A 16945-nucleotide genomic window follows, 5' to 3' on the forward strand; every position below is an offset into this window, starting at 1 on the left:
TATTGCCATTTCATTTTTTCCTTCTGGTTATTCTGCCTTTTCATTGTTTTTCCTTCTGTTGCTGTCTGTAAGTTGGTTTTCCATGGTGTTTTGCTTAGTCTCCCATTTTTTTTAGTTTCATGTCTCTGCTTTTTGCTATGTGGTTACCGGGACGTTACATAAAAAGTCTCCTAGACAAGCAGTCCTTTTTCTGCTAATAAAAGCTTATCTTCATTTGCCTATAAAGATTCCATCGTTTTACTCTTCCTCTTTTATATTTTTGATGTCGAAAATGATCTCTTTTTATATTGTTGATTTAGTTATCAAGTTGTAGCTATATTTTTAATGCTGACTTTTAAAAAAAATTTTACTTATGTTAAGTAGCCTCCATGCCCAACGTGAGGCTTGAGCTCACAACCCTGAGATCTAGAGTCCCATGTCCCACCACCTGCGCCAGCCGGGTGCCCCTTTAATATGCTTTTTAAAATTTTTTTGCCATTGTTCAGAGTTTAATATACTATTCTTAAAAAGAGTTACAGTATTCTGAGTATTCTATTTATTACCTTAATCAGAGTTTTCTGTACTTTTGTCTTTTCATTTCAGCATGAAGAGCTCTTTTTTTTTTTTTTTAGATTTGTTTATTTTAGAGAGAGAAAGGGAGCAAGCGAGCGTGGGAGGAAGGGGAAGGGGTGAAGGGTCTTTCTTTCTTTTTTTTTTTTTTTAAAGATTTTGTTTATTTACTTGACAGAGAGAGAGAGAGAGACAGCCAGCGAGAGAGTGAACAGAAGCGGGGGGGGGGGGGGGGGGGAGTGCGAGAGGAAGAAGTAGGCTCCCAGTGGAGCAGGGAGCCCAACACAGGGCTTGATCCCAGGACCCTGGGATCATGACCTGAGTCGAAGGCAGAATCCTAACAACTGAGCCACCCAGGCACCCCGAGGGAAAGGGTCTTAAGCAGACTCCATGCCAAGCATGGAGCCTAATGCAGAGCTCACTCTGATGACCCAGAGATTACCACCTGAGCAGAAACCAAGAGTTGGGCACTTAACCGACTGTGCCACCCAGGCACACCCCTTAACGTTTCTTATGAGCATGTCTAGTGATAGTGAACTCCCTCACCTTCTGTTTGTCTGGGAAATCCTCTATTTCGCTCTTGTATCTCGAGAATAACTTTGCCAGTGGAATATTCTTGGCTGGTTGTTTTTATCTTTTAGTGTTTTGAATATGTTATTCCATTCTCTCCTGGCCTATAGTTTCTGCTGAGAAGTTAGCTGATAGCCTTATGGGGGTACCTTTGCCAGTTACTGTCTTTTTTTTCCTGGCTGCTTTAAAATTCTTTATTATTGACTTTTGATAGTTTTCATAGACTGTATCTTGGAGAAGGTCTTTTTTTTAAGATTTTATTTATTTGAGACAGCACAAGCAGAGGGAGGGGCAGAAGGAGAGGGACAAGCAGGCCTTCCTGCTGAGCAGGGAGCCCAACATGGGACTTGATCCCAGGAGTCTGAGATCATGACCTGAGCCGAAGGCAGATGCTTAACCAACTGAGCCACCCCAGGTGCCCCGGAGAGGGTCTTTTTGTGTTGGTATAATATGGTGTTCTGTTGGCTTCGTGGCCTTGTATATCCAGCTCTTTCCCTGGGCTTAGGAAGTTCTCAACTATCCTTTAAAGATGTTCTGTGCTCCCTTCCCCTCTGTTCTTTTTTTGAGATACCAGTTATTATTGTGGGGCTTGAACTCATGACCCTGAGATCACAGAATGCTATGGTCTACTGATTGAGTCAGCCAGGTGCCCTGGGTTTTTTTACTTTTTAAAAATTTTAGTTCTTTCTCCTCTTCCACCTGAATCATTTCTATATTTCTGTCCTTGAGTGTGCTAATTCTCTCTTCCATAGGATCTGCTATATTTCCAGTGCATTCTAATTGATTCTTCATATAATGAGTTCTTCAGCCCAGAATTTTTTTTTAAATTTTAATCTCTCCAGTAAAATACTCCTTCTGCTAATCTTATGCCTGAGATCATTGTATTGCTTTTCTGAGTTTTCTAGTAACTCACTGAATTTCTTCATAATAGCTGTTTTATATCCTTTATTAGATCACAATATTTTATGTCTTTGGGTTCGGTTGCTGGAAAATTGTCATTTTTTATTGTGACACCATATTACTGTAATTTTTCATGGTGTTTGATGGGAAGTGCTTCAACTTCCACATTTGAAGTAGTAAACACCTTTCTTATTTAGGCAAGGTTTTGTTTACTTTGGTTCTTAACAATTCAACAGGTTTGTAATTAGGAGCCTTCATTTTGTTTTCCAGAAGGTGGCACTATTGTACAAGCCTTTGGTTTCTCTTAACTAGGGCTGACTCACGTTAAGGTTGTTGAGCAGGTATATTTAAAAGAAAAAAAAAAGGACCAAAGGGTGCCACTACAGAGCTTGGGGAGAGGTGTGTATTTAGCACTTCAGGCTTTGGGTGTGCCAGTGGTCTGCGGGGGATCCTCAAGTTGGGGGGGGGTGTACCAGAGGTCCATGGGTGGTCCTTTACCCCCAGGGCAGATAGCAGGAGACCCTTTCCTTCACTTCTCTGCCTACTTCCCTATCCTTCCCCTTTTCCCAGGCACTGTGGTCTCTCTGCAGAGAGAGCAACTGTTTTTTTCAGCTTTAGCATGCATGGTCAGGCAGACCCCTCTTCTCCTGCCTTTACCTTCCACCACCTCTGCCGGAAAGGTTGTGCTGGCTTCCTGCTGGACCAGCCACACCTTCTCTCGCTGTTGCTACAGCCTCTGTGGTCCAGTCCCCTCACTTTCAGGTGCACAGATGGATAGATCTCTCAGGTGTCCTGATATCCTGTGCAGAGGTGCTTTTTTTCCCCTTCAGTTATGGATATCTAATTAGTTGTAAATCAAAGAGGAGAGAAAAAGGGAATGACTCCTGCTGCCATGATGCTGATGTCTGTAATATACTTTTAAATGTAATAAGTACTTAAAGACCTTTTTGGGGCATTTTGTAAGAAATTGTCAGTGTGACTGGTACTTACTTTACCTTTTATGAAGTTTAATTCTTTATAATAGGAGACAGTGAACGAGATAAATCCCATTTTGAAAACTTCATACACTTGCAGTGACCAGTCTCTGAAGTTTTTCATGCACTTTCTCAAATTGGATTTTGTTAAAGTTTAAAGCTTCTGATGACATTAAATAGCCAAAATTGGAAGAACAGTTCTGTGAGAAATTATGACTATTCATTTTGGTTAGGAAGGGGCTTTCGAATCCCGTAGCCTTTGTTGATTTCAGACTAAGATTTTATTGCCATTCTGAAGTGTTTGGGCATTGGGACTGGGTTGTGGTATACTGGGAAAGGTACATTAAAGCTGGGGAATAACTTGATCAGATTTTTTTTTTTTTTTTAAAGAATGATACTGGGGTGTGTAGAGGTTTGATTAGATTATAGCATTTTGGGAGACAGATGATTAGTTAGCAGTTTTTTCTTATAGCTTTAAGAGTGAGTTGTGAAATGCCTGAATTTGGACTTTGGCAGGAGATTAAGAAGAAATGGCAATATTCTTGGAACTTGTGTACTGAATATATATGAGGAGGAAAGGCAAAGAGTAAAGACTTGCCAATATGCTAGAGATGTTTAATTGACTTTTTTTTGTATCTGTGAGAGGTCTTTGAACTTGTTAGTACACCTTTATGTATGTCATAATTGGTTTTGACCTAAACTGAGAGCTGTTTTTTGTGTTTTTGTTGATAATAGTCTTGATTTAGTGTGATCTTACAAAATGTGATAATTAGTTGATACTTCTCAATACACTGTAGTTGGGTCTGGGGAAAAGGTAGACATAGTTACCTAGAATCCCTGTAGGGGAAACAGATAAGCGTAGCATCCCAATAGTAACAATTTAACAGGACAGAAATATGTACAGATCTTAAGGTCTGGCAGTTCAGGAAAAATTTATAAAATGTTTCTACTTAGTTGAATTTCGATATTATTTATCTCTTCCAGAGGGTTAAAGTTTACTCATGAGTGTTCAGAAAGGGGGATTCTGTGGCTCTTGAAAAACAGGTAGGGGGAAATTTTTTAGTTTTCAGATTACATACTGAATTATTTTAAAGTTCAGTTAGCTAGTTTTTTTTCAGACTTCTGGTCTTAGCGCTGTTTCTTTTGGGTAATTCTGCCTCTTCTTGGTCATGAAAGAAAATATTTCCTGGCGTCCTTTCTCTCTCTCTTAGTAACTGAAAGTATGAAATACCTCAGCTCTGGTTTATAAGTAGGTAGAATGTAAATATGAGTTACTGAAGGGGTGGCCTTTGGAGGCCAGAGTCCTTTCCCAGAGAACTCAAGTCTTCTATGAATTGGAATATAAAACATGTACTTAAAGTGGAGTTTTGTTGTGGTTTGCCATATCAGCATTTCACCCGGTCTTTTACGAGAGAGTTCTGTGACATGATACTGTAACCATACCTGTCTGTGCTTGGTTTGCCATTTAGGCTACTGTTCTTTGCAGTGAACAATATAGAGTTTTCCAGTCTGAGTTAGTGGGTCTTATCTTCGAGAAGATGAAGATTGTCTTTGAATCAGATACTTAACAGATACTTTTAAAATGAATTTTAAAACAGTGGTCCTCAAGTGTGATGGGAGGACTCCTGGGCTTTCCTGAGACCTTTCATAGGGTCTGTGAAGTCTTCCCTTTTCTAACTATGTATCTGTACAAGGTCAGATTTCTTCATGTATTTCAACCAACATAGCATATCCCAACAGATTGAATATAAAAGTAGATATTAGGGTTGTTCTATCTTCTTTTAAGCCAGACATTTAATGGTATTTGCAAAATTGTGAAACATTGTTACTTTTGTCACCAAATTTTTATTCTGTTGTGGAAATATAATTTTTTTCATTAAAAAAATAGGATATTTAGTTTCAGGGGAGGCTGTTAGTCATGGAACTCTGCCCATCCCTGCCCTGCATAGGGATATGACCGAAACTGAGGAAGATGAGTCATTTTCAAGGAGTAGTATGATGCAGGAGGAGAGGAAGGTAATTCCTCTCCCTGGATTCACTAGCTATCAGAATGATATAAACCTGGAACTGCTCAGAGCCATCTTTGTGGCCATGTGGAGAGGGCGTGCCTTAAAATGAAATGAATACAAGGGAAAGCAGAATGGAAAGAGAGTCCTGGTATCATTTGAATTCCTGGATCCAGCTATACTTAAAGTTAGCCTTACATTTGGCTTTCCATTTATTAAATTCCTTGTTTTGATTACCACCCTCCCCAAAGGGCTACTTATGTTAAATTGTAGGTTTGTTATTTAATTTATTTGATTTGTTATTTTAAATAAAATAATTTAATTTTTTTCAGTTTTCCTGATATGGTAAATATTGATAGATGCAGTCCTTTTAAATAAAAGCTCTTCGGAGTTCTCTATAGTTTTTAACATGTAACTCAGTCCTGAGACCAAAATGTTTGAGGACTACCGTTCTCAAGGAAAGAAGGCATTGTTGCAATTTCTTGGGGGTAATATAGGGAATGAAAGAACTGACTGAATAGTTTTCAGTGTTGTGATTACATGTATTGTGGTAATTACGTGCGTCGTGAGAAGTGATTTTTATGATGCTCATGGATGGATCATGTTTAGATATGCTTATTTTGTGGTTGTGATTTTGTAGAATGAAGTGGGTGTGATAATTCTTAATGAATAACTTGCTGTAGCTAATTACTACATACAAATAATCTATTTTTGCCTCCTTATTTGAATTGAATGAAACTGTATAGTAAACTATGGCAATTGAATTTTTTAGTGTATGTATTATATTTGTTGCAATGGGATTTGGATTTTTAAAAGAGTAATCCTGAGTACAGAATAATGGAACTATGACTTTGATGCAAATTAGGTATTTTTCTTGAATATAAAGTGAAAATTTGGTAGGAACAGATGTGGGTGTATATCCGTGTTCTAAAGTTACTGAGTTAACATATTTAAATTTAATTTTTAATTTCCACTGCCACCTCCAGCTACACCTTCTCAAGATTACCAAAAATGGAAGCTTGGGTTAAATTCCTTCAGTTATCTTCCACTGAATTTCTAAAGCCTCCAAGAAACTTGAGCAAAACAAAACAGACTTCTTTTTGAAAGAATGTACTAGTCGGCTAGCTTTTTTTTGGTTTTCTTTGTCATTACTATTTTGAAGTCCTAAATTAAAAAATAAAAACTAATATGAAGAGTGGGTTAGGAAGACTAATTACAATCTTTTTATCTAGGAGTGATTTGATTCATGTCAGTTCTTTTGGGAGGTTTTATTTTTATTACAATATTTGATTTTCTGCATTGTTTTGGTTTCTCCAGCTTTTTTAGTGTATGTACTTCCCTCCTCAGATACTTTTGGAAAAGAATGACCTTCGTGGATGGTTACCCCTGCTAATGCTTTTTGTTATTATTACTCTATCCTTAGCACAGATTCAGAGATTGTTAAAATTTTACTTTTACACCTTTAAAATCATTGGGTTGAGGGGTGCCTAGGTAGCTCAGTCGTTAAGCATCTGCCTTCAGCTCAGGGCATGATCCCGGGGTTCCTGAGATCGAGCCCCGCATCAGGCTCCTCTGCTGGGAGCCTGCTTCTTCCTCTCCCACTCCCCCTGCTTGTGTTCCCCCTCTCGCTGGCTGTCTCTATCTCTGTCAAATAAATAAATAAAATCTTTAAAAAAAAATAAAATCATTGAGTTGAATGACTTCATGGTGATCTGGACATTTAATTTGTTAAAAGCTCATTGAGCATTTGATTTTAAATCTTAAAATAGGTGAGAGATTAGAAATCCCAACTGTTCATGAATGCTCTCTTTTCTCCATCCCACTGGACTCCTGTGCTTCATGTATAAGTAGGCATCCACTTCAGACCTTTTCTGTTGGGCTCCCTTGGCCTGGACTGTCCTTTTTCCAGATAGCCCAAAGCTTGCTTGTGCTACATTTTGATCCCTGTTTAAATGTTACTTCATCAGGATTCTTTCCTGATGATCTTATCTAAAATATATTCATTATGTCTCCTCTTCCCTGTTCTTTCCTCCTTCATTCCTTTTACTTTATATTTTATCTTCATGCTTTACATTGTTTTTCCTTAGAGCACTTGTCTACATGACAGTATGTTGTGTGTGTTTCTATATGTGTTGTGTCTCCTTCACTGAAGCTTCAACAGCCTCAGTGTAGATTCTGTGAGGATAGGAACTTAATTTTTTTTGAAGTTGAATCCTCAGGATCTAAAACAGTGCCTTACATAGTAGGTGCTTGTTAAATATTTTTGAAAGATGAATGTGATATTTGGAAGATAATCAACTATTTTATTCTCAGTACTTCATGAAGATAAAAAGAAAGGGTCCTTGATAAAAGTGAGCTATTGATCTAGTGAGGTACATTTGTATATATTCTCTCTCTCTGTCTCAGTATTCTCTCTTAGGTACTGTGTTAGGCCCAGAGGCTACACCTGTGTAAGAAGTTCTGTTTTTGGATTTTGGTATGTTTTTGATAGAACTCTCTTATATAGTACGTAGTTTACCTGTAGTGTGAGGTCACTTAAATTTTTTTATTACTAATATTTACAAATTAATTGATAATACTGTATTATATTTCATATGTCTGCACAATATTCCACAAACAAAATTAAACCTAAGGATTATACTCTTCCCGGTTTGTGAGGGATTTACTATCTAGTCCAGTGCTTATTTGCCAGGAGCTGTTCAGCGTATGCTTGAAACCATTTTAATGATGGAAAACGCACTTTCTTTTAGGCAGTTTATTCTGCCTTTGGGAGGCCTCAGATTATTAAAAAAGTTCATCTCTATTTTAAGCCAAAATCTGTTGCTTCCACTTACTGGGTCTAATTATATCCCATGGAGGATGTATTGAATAAGTGTAATCTTTCTTGTGATAGCCCTTCAATTATTTGAAAACCTACCAAGTTGTCTGTGACATTTCAATTTTCCAGGCTGAGAATCCCTAGTAAGCTCTCTGATAATGATACCCATTTACCATTCTGGTCATTTTCCAGGAATCCGTTTGAGTTTGCTTATGTATTTGTAAAAAGTGACACCTATGAGTGAAAGCAGTGGCCCTCCTTATGGCTTGGGGAGCTGGGTTTTTTCCTCTCTAGTACTGTTTTTTAATTTTATTGCATCTTTATGATTTAAGTTTTCCCCCAACCATTTCACACTTTATCTCATTTGACTTACTAAAATAAAATACTTAGTTGCTCCTCCTCCACCCTACCTTTCACAAATGCTGTTGGCAAGTCCTGTCTCATGCCTGCCTTATTCTGTAGTTTTTCTTTGTGTTTTGCCCACCCAGCTCTCTCAACCCCCCAACACACACACACACACGCACGCACACGCACGGGTAATTGGAGTTGGAGCACTCCGTGGTTAGTTTGATGCTTTATTGGCAGATTATGTACTTGCTGGATTGAGAAGTCCTTACGGAACATAGACTCAGTGGGAATTTAGCTTGTTTGCTAAGATAGGCATGAAGTCTGTCACTCAGTGTTCTTTGTACTTAAACATTTTCAAAATCTGTTCTTGATCTCTGTCTGATCTGAAAGAAGATTTCAGTCCCACTTTTCTTTCACTGTTTGTAGAATGCTAGTAACATAGCATAGGGTAAAGTCTAGCTCTGACAAGATCTTTTCATTCAGACTGCAAACCTATCATCTACAGTGGCAGTTAGTGCCATAAAGTACCACAGGAACAGTCTTGCTTGCCATGGAGACTTTTTTTTTTTTTTAATAACCCCTTACTATCTTAATATAATTTTCCTTTGATTAGGTAATTTAAACATTTTTACTGCATTAATTTTGCATAGCAGGTTGTTGCTTTGGGTGTTCAGATGAAGTGGCATTGGCACTTTTATTTAAAACAGAAAAGAGAACATGTATTTTGTTCTTTCTCCTTGATTTATAACATGTGGAATATTATTAAACTTCTGTAGTTCAGATGTCTTTTTACTCAGCTGTAATTTACAAGTACATATCTTTTGTTTTCTAAAATACTAAATATGAAATGACTTTTTGTAACATTTAAGAAAAGTTACCTCTCAAATGTAAATTCACCCATTTTGCCATTAAATGTGAAATTATAAACCTTGCTTCCACTATATAACTTGCAATTTAACAAATTTTTAAAAAGTAATTTGGTCTTTCAGACTATTTCAAGCATTTAAAATTTTTGTGTATGGTAGTTGATTTGCTGTGGTTGTTGCGATTTTATTGGTTTTTTTAATTCAGTTCAGTAGATTCCTATAGAAGATGTTGAGCAGTGATTGTTCAGGAATGCTTCTGTCTTGCTCTTTTATAAAACTGTGGTCTATAAACCATAATAATTACAGAAATCACAAAGGTCTTTTTATACATGTTTTTTAAAGATTTTATTTATTTGAGAGAGAGAGACAGAGATTGAAAGGTGGGGAGCAGCAGAGGGAGAGGGAGATGCAGACTCTGCTGAGCAGGGAGGCCAACGTGCGGCTCAGTCCCAGGACCCTGAGGTCATGACCTGAGCTGAAGGCAGACGCTTAATTGACAGAGCCACCCAGGCACCCCTACATTTTTAACTGCTAAAATTTTAATTGACTTAAAGTGTCCTATTTGGAAAAGTAATGGAGTGGCAATGGGATAGATTTGGCGTTTAGTTAAGAGAAATGTAAAGTCACAGTTAAGTCATTAGAAAGACCATTATTAAGTTGAAAATTGACAACAATAAGACCAATGTTGAGTTAAATTATAGCATTTGGACTCAATGTAGAGACTCTAAATTTGTTTATTAACAGAAGTTGCAATAAAACAGTATAACACAGTGGTAGTATTATGTTTCACAGTGATTTTCAATAGATTGAATTATGTTTAGCTTGATGTCTAGTTAAGTATTCAGTTGACTGTGCTTATTCAGGTTACCTAACATGAATAGGCATTGTTTCATGGTTTCTCATGAAGTATTACTGAATTGTTGTATATAAGTGTATCTATAGATACATCATGAGATTATATTTGTCCCATTTCTTTGAGCTTATTTCATCACAGATGTATTTCCATGCTCATTATGATAAAACATGAAAAAATGACCATGAATCATTTTGTCTGTATTTTTTTAAGTGTTGGTTTAAGTATATTGAATTTCTTTTTTCAAAGAAAAAGTCTTAAAAAATCTTCCATGTACCATTAAAATGGAATTTTTTCTTGCTTATGTAAGTAATAGCCCATTTCAAGTCTTTGTAAATAAATGGAAATAGGTCTATGAGAAAAGTATGATTACTGACAAATTACCCTGCAGCTTAGTAACACAGCAGACATTTATCACCTCATGACATTTATCATTCTTATGCCAGGAATTTGGAAACAGGTTAGCTGAGTATTTCTGGCTCTGAATCATGAGATTGCAGTTAAGCTGTAGATCAGTTCTGCAGTATTCTCAAGGTTCTAGGCTGACTGTAGAATCGGCTTCCAAGCTCACTCACATATGGCTATTGGCAAGAAACCTCAGTCCTCTGACTGTTGACTGGAGCCCTCATTTCATTGCCACATGGTACTTTCTCTATAAGACTGCTTGAGTGTCCTTGGAACATAGCAGTTGTTTTCTTTAGGAGAAGTGATTCCACAGAGAGAGCAAGGATGATGCCATTGTACTTTGTATGTCCTAGTCTCAGAAGGTAGACACCATCACTTCTGCTGTTCTGTTTAGAAACAAGACCCTAAATTGAGCTTACTCTCAAAGGGTGGAGAATCAGGCTCTACCTTCTAAAGGGGGGACTGAAGAATTGGAAGACGTACTTAATGACCACAATAACGTAGACTAGGAAGTCTTAGAACATAGGATAAATGCTATACTGGTTCCTTAATAGGGTAGTTGTCAGTTCTGACACTGTATTAGACTTATCTGTGTAGCCTTTATAAAACAACAAAGCAAAACACAAATGGTTGAATTAGGCCTGTTGATTCACTTGCAGTCAGGTTTTTCTATAGGTGTTTTCTACTGTGCAACCAAAGTTCTTCATTGTCTTTTTTAAGATGTACTTTCTGATTGAGTGACATAGGTTACTGCTGAACTTTTTAATTTTTAATTATGTTATGTTAGTCACCATACAGTGCATCCTTAGTTTTTGATGTAGTGTTCCATGATTCATTGTTTGCGTATAACACCCAGTGCTCCATGCAATATGTGACCTCCTTAATACCCATCACCGGCCTATCCCAATCCCCCACCACCCTCCCCTCTGAAACCTTCAGTTTGTTTTTCAGAGTCCATAGTCTCTCGTGGTTCATTCCCCCTTCTGTTTACCCCCGCTTCATTCTTCCCTTCCTTCTCCTACTGATCTCCCTGCTATTTCTTACGTTCCATAAATGAGTGAAACCATACGAAAATTGTCTTTCTCTGCTTGACTTATTTCACTTAGCATAATCTCCTCCAGTCCCGTCCATGTTGCTGCAAATGTTGGGTAATCGTTCTTTCTGATGGCTGAGTAACATTCCATTGTGTATATGGACCACATCTTCTTAATCCAGTCATCTGTTGAAGGGCATCTCGGCTCCTTCCATGATTTAGCTATTGTGGACAATGAACATTGGGGTGCATAAGGCCATTCTCTTCACTACGTCTGTATCTTTGGGGTAAATACCCGGTAGTCCAATTGCTGGATCATAGGGTAGCTCTGTTTTTAACTTTTGGAGGGACCTCGACACTGTTTTCCAAAGTGGCTGTACCAACTTGCATTCCCACCAACAGTGTAAGAGGGATCCCCTTTCTCCACATCCTCTCCAACATTTGTTGTTTCTTGCCTTGTCAATTTTTGCCATTCTAACTGGCTTAAGGTGGTATCTCAATGTGATTTTGATTTGAATTTCCCTGATGGCTAATGATTTTGAACATTTTTTCATGTGTCTGTTAGCCATTTGTATGTCTTCATTGGAAAAGTGTCTGTTCATATCTTCTGCCCATTTTTTGATTTGATTATTTCTCATGTATTGAGTTTGAGAAGTTCTTTATAGATCTTGGATACCAGTCTTTTATCTGTAGTGTCATTTGCAAATATCATCTCCCATTCTGTGGGCTGCCTCTTAGTTTTTTTTGACTGTTTCCTTGGCTGTGCAGAAGCTTTTTATCTTGATGAAGTCCCACATGTTCATTTTTTCTTTTGTTTCTCTCGCCTTTGGAAATGTGTCGTGAAAGAAGTTCCTGTGGCCGATGTCAAAGAGGTTGCAGCCTGTGTTCTCCTCTATGATTTTGATGGATTCCTGTCTCACATCGAGGTCTTTCATCCATGTGGAGTTTATCTTTGTGTATGGTGTGAGAGAGTGGACAAGTTTCATTCTTTTGCATCTAGCTGTCCAATTTTCCCAGCACCATTTATTGAAGAGACTGTCTTTTTTCCACTGGATGTTTTTTCCTGCTCTGTTGAAGATTAGTTGCCCATAGAGCCGAGGGTCCATTTCTGGGCTCTCTATTCTGTTCCATTGGTCTGTGTGTCTGGTGACATGCTGTCTTGGTGATCACGGCTTTGTAATATAGCTTGAAATCAGGCAACGTGATGCCCCCAGCTTTGTTTTTCCTTTTCAACATTTCCTTGGCGATTTGGGGCCTTTTCTGGTTCCACACAAATTTAAGGGCTGTTTGTTCTAGCTCTTTGAAAAATGTCATTGGTGTTTTGATCGGGATGGCACTGAAAGTGTAGATTGCTCTGGGTAGCATAGACATTTTAACTATGTTTATTCTTCTGATCCATGAGCATGGAATGTTTTTCCATCTTTTTGTGTCCTCTTCAATGTCTTTCAAGAATGATCTGTAGTTTCTGGAATATAGATCCTTTACCTCTCTGGTTAAGTTAATTCCGAGATAGTGTATGATTTTTGGTGCTATTGTAAATGGAATCGATTCCCTAATTTCTCTTTTTTCAGTCTCATTGTTCGTGTATAGAAATGGAATTGATTTGTGAGCATTGATTTTGTATCCCGCCACATTACTGAATTGTTCTATAAGTTCTAGTAGTTTGGGGTTGAAGTCTTTTGGGTTTTCCATATAGAGTATCATGTCATCTGTGAAGAGAGACAGTTTGACTTCTTCTTTGCCGATTTGGATACCTTTTATCCCTTTTTGTTGTCTGATGGCTGTTGCAGGGACTTCTAGTACTATCTCTTCTCTTTCCATCACATAAGTGGTAACATGATACCAGGTTTTCTCTACCTTTTTAAATATAACAAATTGATGAGGAAAATCTCTCTATGATAGGAAAACTTCCTCATTCTTTTTTGTGTCTTTTTGCTGTTTTCAATTCCCTTGTGTAGATTAGTGTAATTTCTCTTTCCAGTCCTCTGTAAATGGACATTTGCACATTTTTTATTTTGCAACCAGTGTGACAATGAATGACTTGTGTATGTATCGCTTTAAATATGTAAGTATGTCTGTAAAGTAACTTCAGAGAAGTAGAATTGCTGGGTCATTTGCACTTGGTATTGTATGCTACCATACCTTAGGGGTTACCAGTCTCCTCATAGCAGCCACAGTGTTTAAAAACTGCTTGTATCCCCATAGTCTTATCTCCAGAATATATTTTCATATCTTTAAATTTTGCCAGCTTTATAGCTGAAAAATGGTATTTCAGTATAGCTTAAGTTTGAATTTCTCCTATGGATGAGGGTGTATTTTTACTTATGTTTAGACCTCCTTTTCTTTTTCTGTTTAGGATCTGTTCATATTCTTTGTCTTTTTTCTCTTATGGTTTTGGTCTTACTGATTGATAAAAACTACATATTAGGAGAATTCACCTTTCAGAATGAGTTAAACTGTTTGTCTTTTGACTCTCTTCATTCCAAAGTTTTTGCTTTTTTTTTTTTTGTATAATCAAATTACTCTTGTAATATAGATTTCTGTCATTACTCAGAAAGTCTTCATTACTCCAGAGTTATAAAATTACTTTTTTGTTTTTTTCCTAATACTTTAGTGGTTTTATGTTTTTCAGTTTTAGATTTATTGTGGTCTATGGAATCAGTTATGAAACCAACTTAGTTTTTAAATAGATAACTGCCAACTTGTCTCAGTATCTTTTATTGTGTAGTTCATCTCTTGCTCATTGACTTGGATGCCAACTTCATAAAATCAGAATTCATATATTTATTTATTTGGGTCTTTTTCTAAACTCGTAGTATGTTTTCCTTTAGTGCCCTGTCCGTCTGGGTTTTCTAGCTATTTATTTAGTTCTTAGTGTAGGGGGAAGGGAAGGGTGCTTTTTGTATTTTTATTGGTTCCACGCTAATACTAGTTTTTGATGCTCTGGTACTGTTTTTACTTTGTAATAACTTCTTTTTTTAATAATAATAAAGTCTACTGAGTTAAATACATACATTAGTACATATGTGGAAGGATATGGAATAATGGCTATGTATATTGTATAAAATATATTACTGTAAGCAAGAACTTACATTTCTTCATTGCCTTCCATGGGGTAGGTGCTTTTTAAATATATTAATCCACTTAACTATTTATCGTACCAACTAAGTCTATTTGTAACTGGAATTTTCAGATTGTGCAATTGTTTATGGCTAAATTTCCTTCAACATTGCTTTTTTTCTTCAGTTGTGATGCGGATCCATCAGCCCTAGCAAAATATGTTCTCGCTTTGGTAAAGAAAGACAAAAGTGAGAAAGAGTTAAAGGCATTATGTATTGATCAACTGGATGTATTTCTTCAAAAAGGTAAAATCTTTGGTTTAAAAATACTAGTTTATTTTAATAAATCCTTTAAAGCAAGATTTTCCATAACATTAAAGGAACTCAATAAGATAACAGACTCTAATTGTAACAAAGTTGAAGTGTTATTACTGATTATTTATAATGAAAACCTTTTTCATTAATATCTTTATCCTCTTTCTTAAAGCATGCTGATATTTTTCCTTAAAAGATTAAGTAAATGAATGCTTGTTTATTTAAAGATCGTACTGCTTAAGAAACTACTTGGAATGTTGTCCAGATAGTGCTTCTAACTTTTTTCACTTTGCCACCGTCTAGATAATAATAATATTTATGTTTGGCACTCTGAGCGCAGCATACATGGAGACTAGTCATGGCTGGAAGCAAGTAGCCCAGAAGCTCTGGCCATCCTAGTTCCACTACCCTGAAATTGAATGGATTAATATTACCATAGGATTTGTCTCATGACACACTGGTTCGGAAGCTATTATTAGTATAATTTCTAGACTTATAAAAGTCAATGTATATTTCATCATATTGAATTCTGATGTATAGAAGGGGAGAATTCATATCTTAGCAAATGTCTTTAATCTGTGGTTTTTGTGTTTTTGTGTGTGTGTGTGTGTGTGTGGTTTTTTTTTTTTTTAGAGACACAGATATTTGTGGAAAAGCTTTTTGATGCTGTGAATACAAAGAGTTATCTACCTCCTCCAGAGCAGCCATCATCAGGAAGCTTAAAGGTAGAATTTTTTCAGCACCAAGAAAAAGATATTAAAAAAGAAGAGGTAAGGATTTGTGTATTAAACTTTAGATGTTCTTTAAAAACATATAAGGAATAATTAAACTGAGTTTTACTTTCTGTATTTGTGTCAAGAATCCTCAGGGCCATCCCTAGGAGCAGTCTTAGGATTTAACACCTAGTTGTACTCATGGCTGTGACTTCTTACAGCAAAATCAGCAAAAAAGAAAAAGGAGGTGTTGCGAAGTCTGGGGGAAAACAGACATAAGCTTCCAGAGGCTTCTCCGAGTAGTCATGCAGGATGCACATAGCAAGCAGTTTCAACACATTAGAACTAGGGAAATTGATTAGAGACTCTGTGTCCAGGATTTTTATTTAGGGCTGATCACAGACACACCTTCTGCCTACTATGTACCAAAATTCCAAACTCCCAGAGGAAAGCATGTGTTCAGCATAAAACCATATCCTTGACACAAACAATTTAGGCATATAGTATATAGTAAGCTATTCTTATCAGGGAATGATGGGAACCCTCCAGAAATCAAAGTTCACAAACACTAGCCAAGGGTCTACCTTATATAATAAGCAGGCCTTTCTAAGGATAGCAATCTCAGGCTTGCTTTTTAACTCTTTTCTGTATAGTATCTTACAGCTATGGACTTGCATTATCCGTGTTCTGTGAAAATAATTAGATTGACATTAGATCTATTTGTTTCTGTCCCACCTGCATTTTGTAGGGGACTGTTTTTAAGGTAGTCACATAAAAGGACCTTCACAGGGCAGCAGGCATGACCTCATCCTTTAAGAGATTTTGAAGAGTTTACCTTTTATACAAGGTTGCCATTCTTGCTTAATAATTACAAAAATTCACATCTTCTCAATTTGATGTTTAAAGATTGTAATTCGAGCAAAAATAATTAATAGTTAAACTGTTATATTTCTGCAATTAGCCAAGCTTTAGGTCAAATAAATCTTGGTTAAAATTTTGGCTTTATCAATCAGTGCTTTATGACCTTGGAAACGTTACTTTTCCAAGCCTTAGTTTACTCAGCTGTGAAATGGAAATACTATAGGGTTGTTGAAATAATAATAATGAGAAATAATAAACTGGTGTCTATAAAGCACTTGGCGTAGTATGTAGCACATAGTGTGTTCTCAATAAATGGCAGTTCCTTTTTTTTTTTTTTTTTAAGATTTTATTTATTTATTTGACAGAGAGAGAGACAGCCAGCGAGAGAGGGAACACAAGCAGGGGGAGAGGGAGAGGAAAACAGGCTCCCAGCGGAGGAGCCTGATGTGGGGCTGTATCCCAGGACTCTGGGATCACGCCCTGAGCCAAAGGCAGACGCTTAACGACTGAGCCACCCAGGCGCCCCAATAAATGGCAGTTCCTATTACTGTTGAGAGATTGTTGTGTGGTGGAAGATGTGATTGGGCTCTTTCCCCTCATACTCTTTTTTTCTATCCAGATTATGTAAGTAATATTTATTATGTACTAATATAAATATATGTATAACATTACATA

General features: G+C 36.9%; 1 protein-coding gene across 20 annotated transcripts in view; it reads left to right on the forward strand.

Annotated features, from left to right (window-relative positions):
* RBM26 (RNA binding motif protein 26) overlaps positions 1 to 16945 on the forward strand; it is an 85820-nt gene that overhangs the window by 15004 nt on the left and 53871 nt on the right. For all 20 annotated transcript variants that reach the window (XM_048215748.2, XM_048215750.2, XM_048215749.2 and 17 more), the window contains exons 2-3: positions 14569 to 14687; positions 15330 to 15466. In XM_048215748.2, the coding sequence (XP_048071705.1) occupies positions 14569 to 14687; positions 15330 to 15466 (256 nt within the window). The remainder of the gene's footprint in view (positions 1 to 14568; positions 14688 to 15329; positions 15467 to 16945) is intronic.

This window comes from Ursus arctos, unplaced genomic scaffold (genome assembly GCF_023065955.2).
Source record: "Ursus arctos isolate Adak ecotype North America unplaced genomic scaffold, UrsArc2.0 scaffold_10, whole genome shotgun sequence".
NCBI classification, from domain to species: Eukaryota; Metazoa; Chordata; class Mammalia; order Carnivora; family Ursidae; genus Ursus; species Ursus arctos.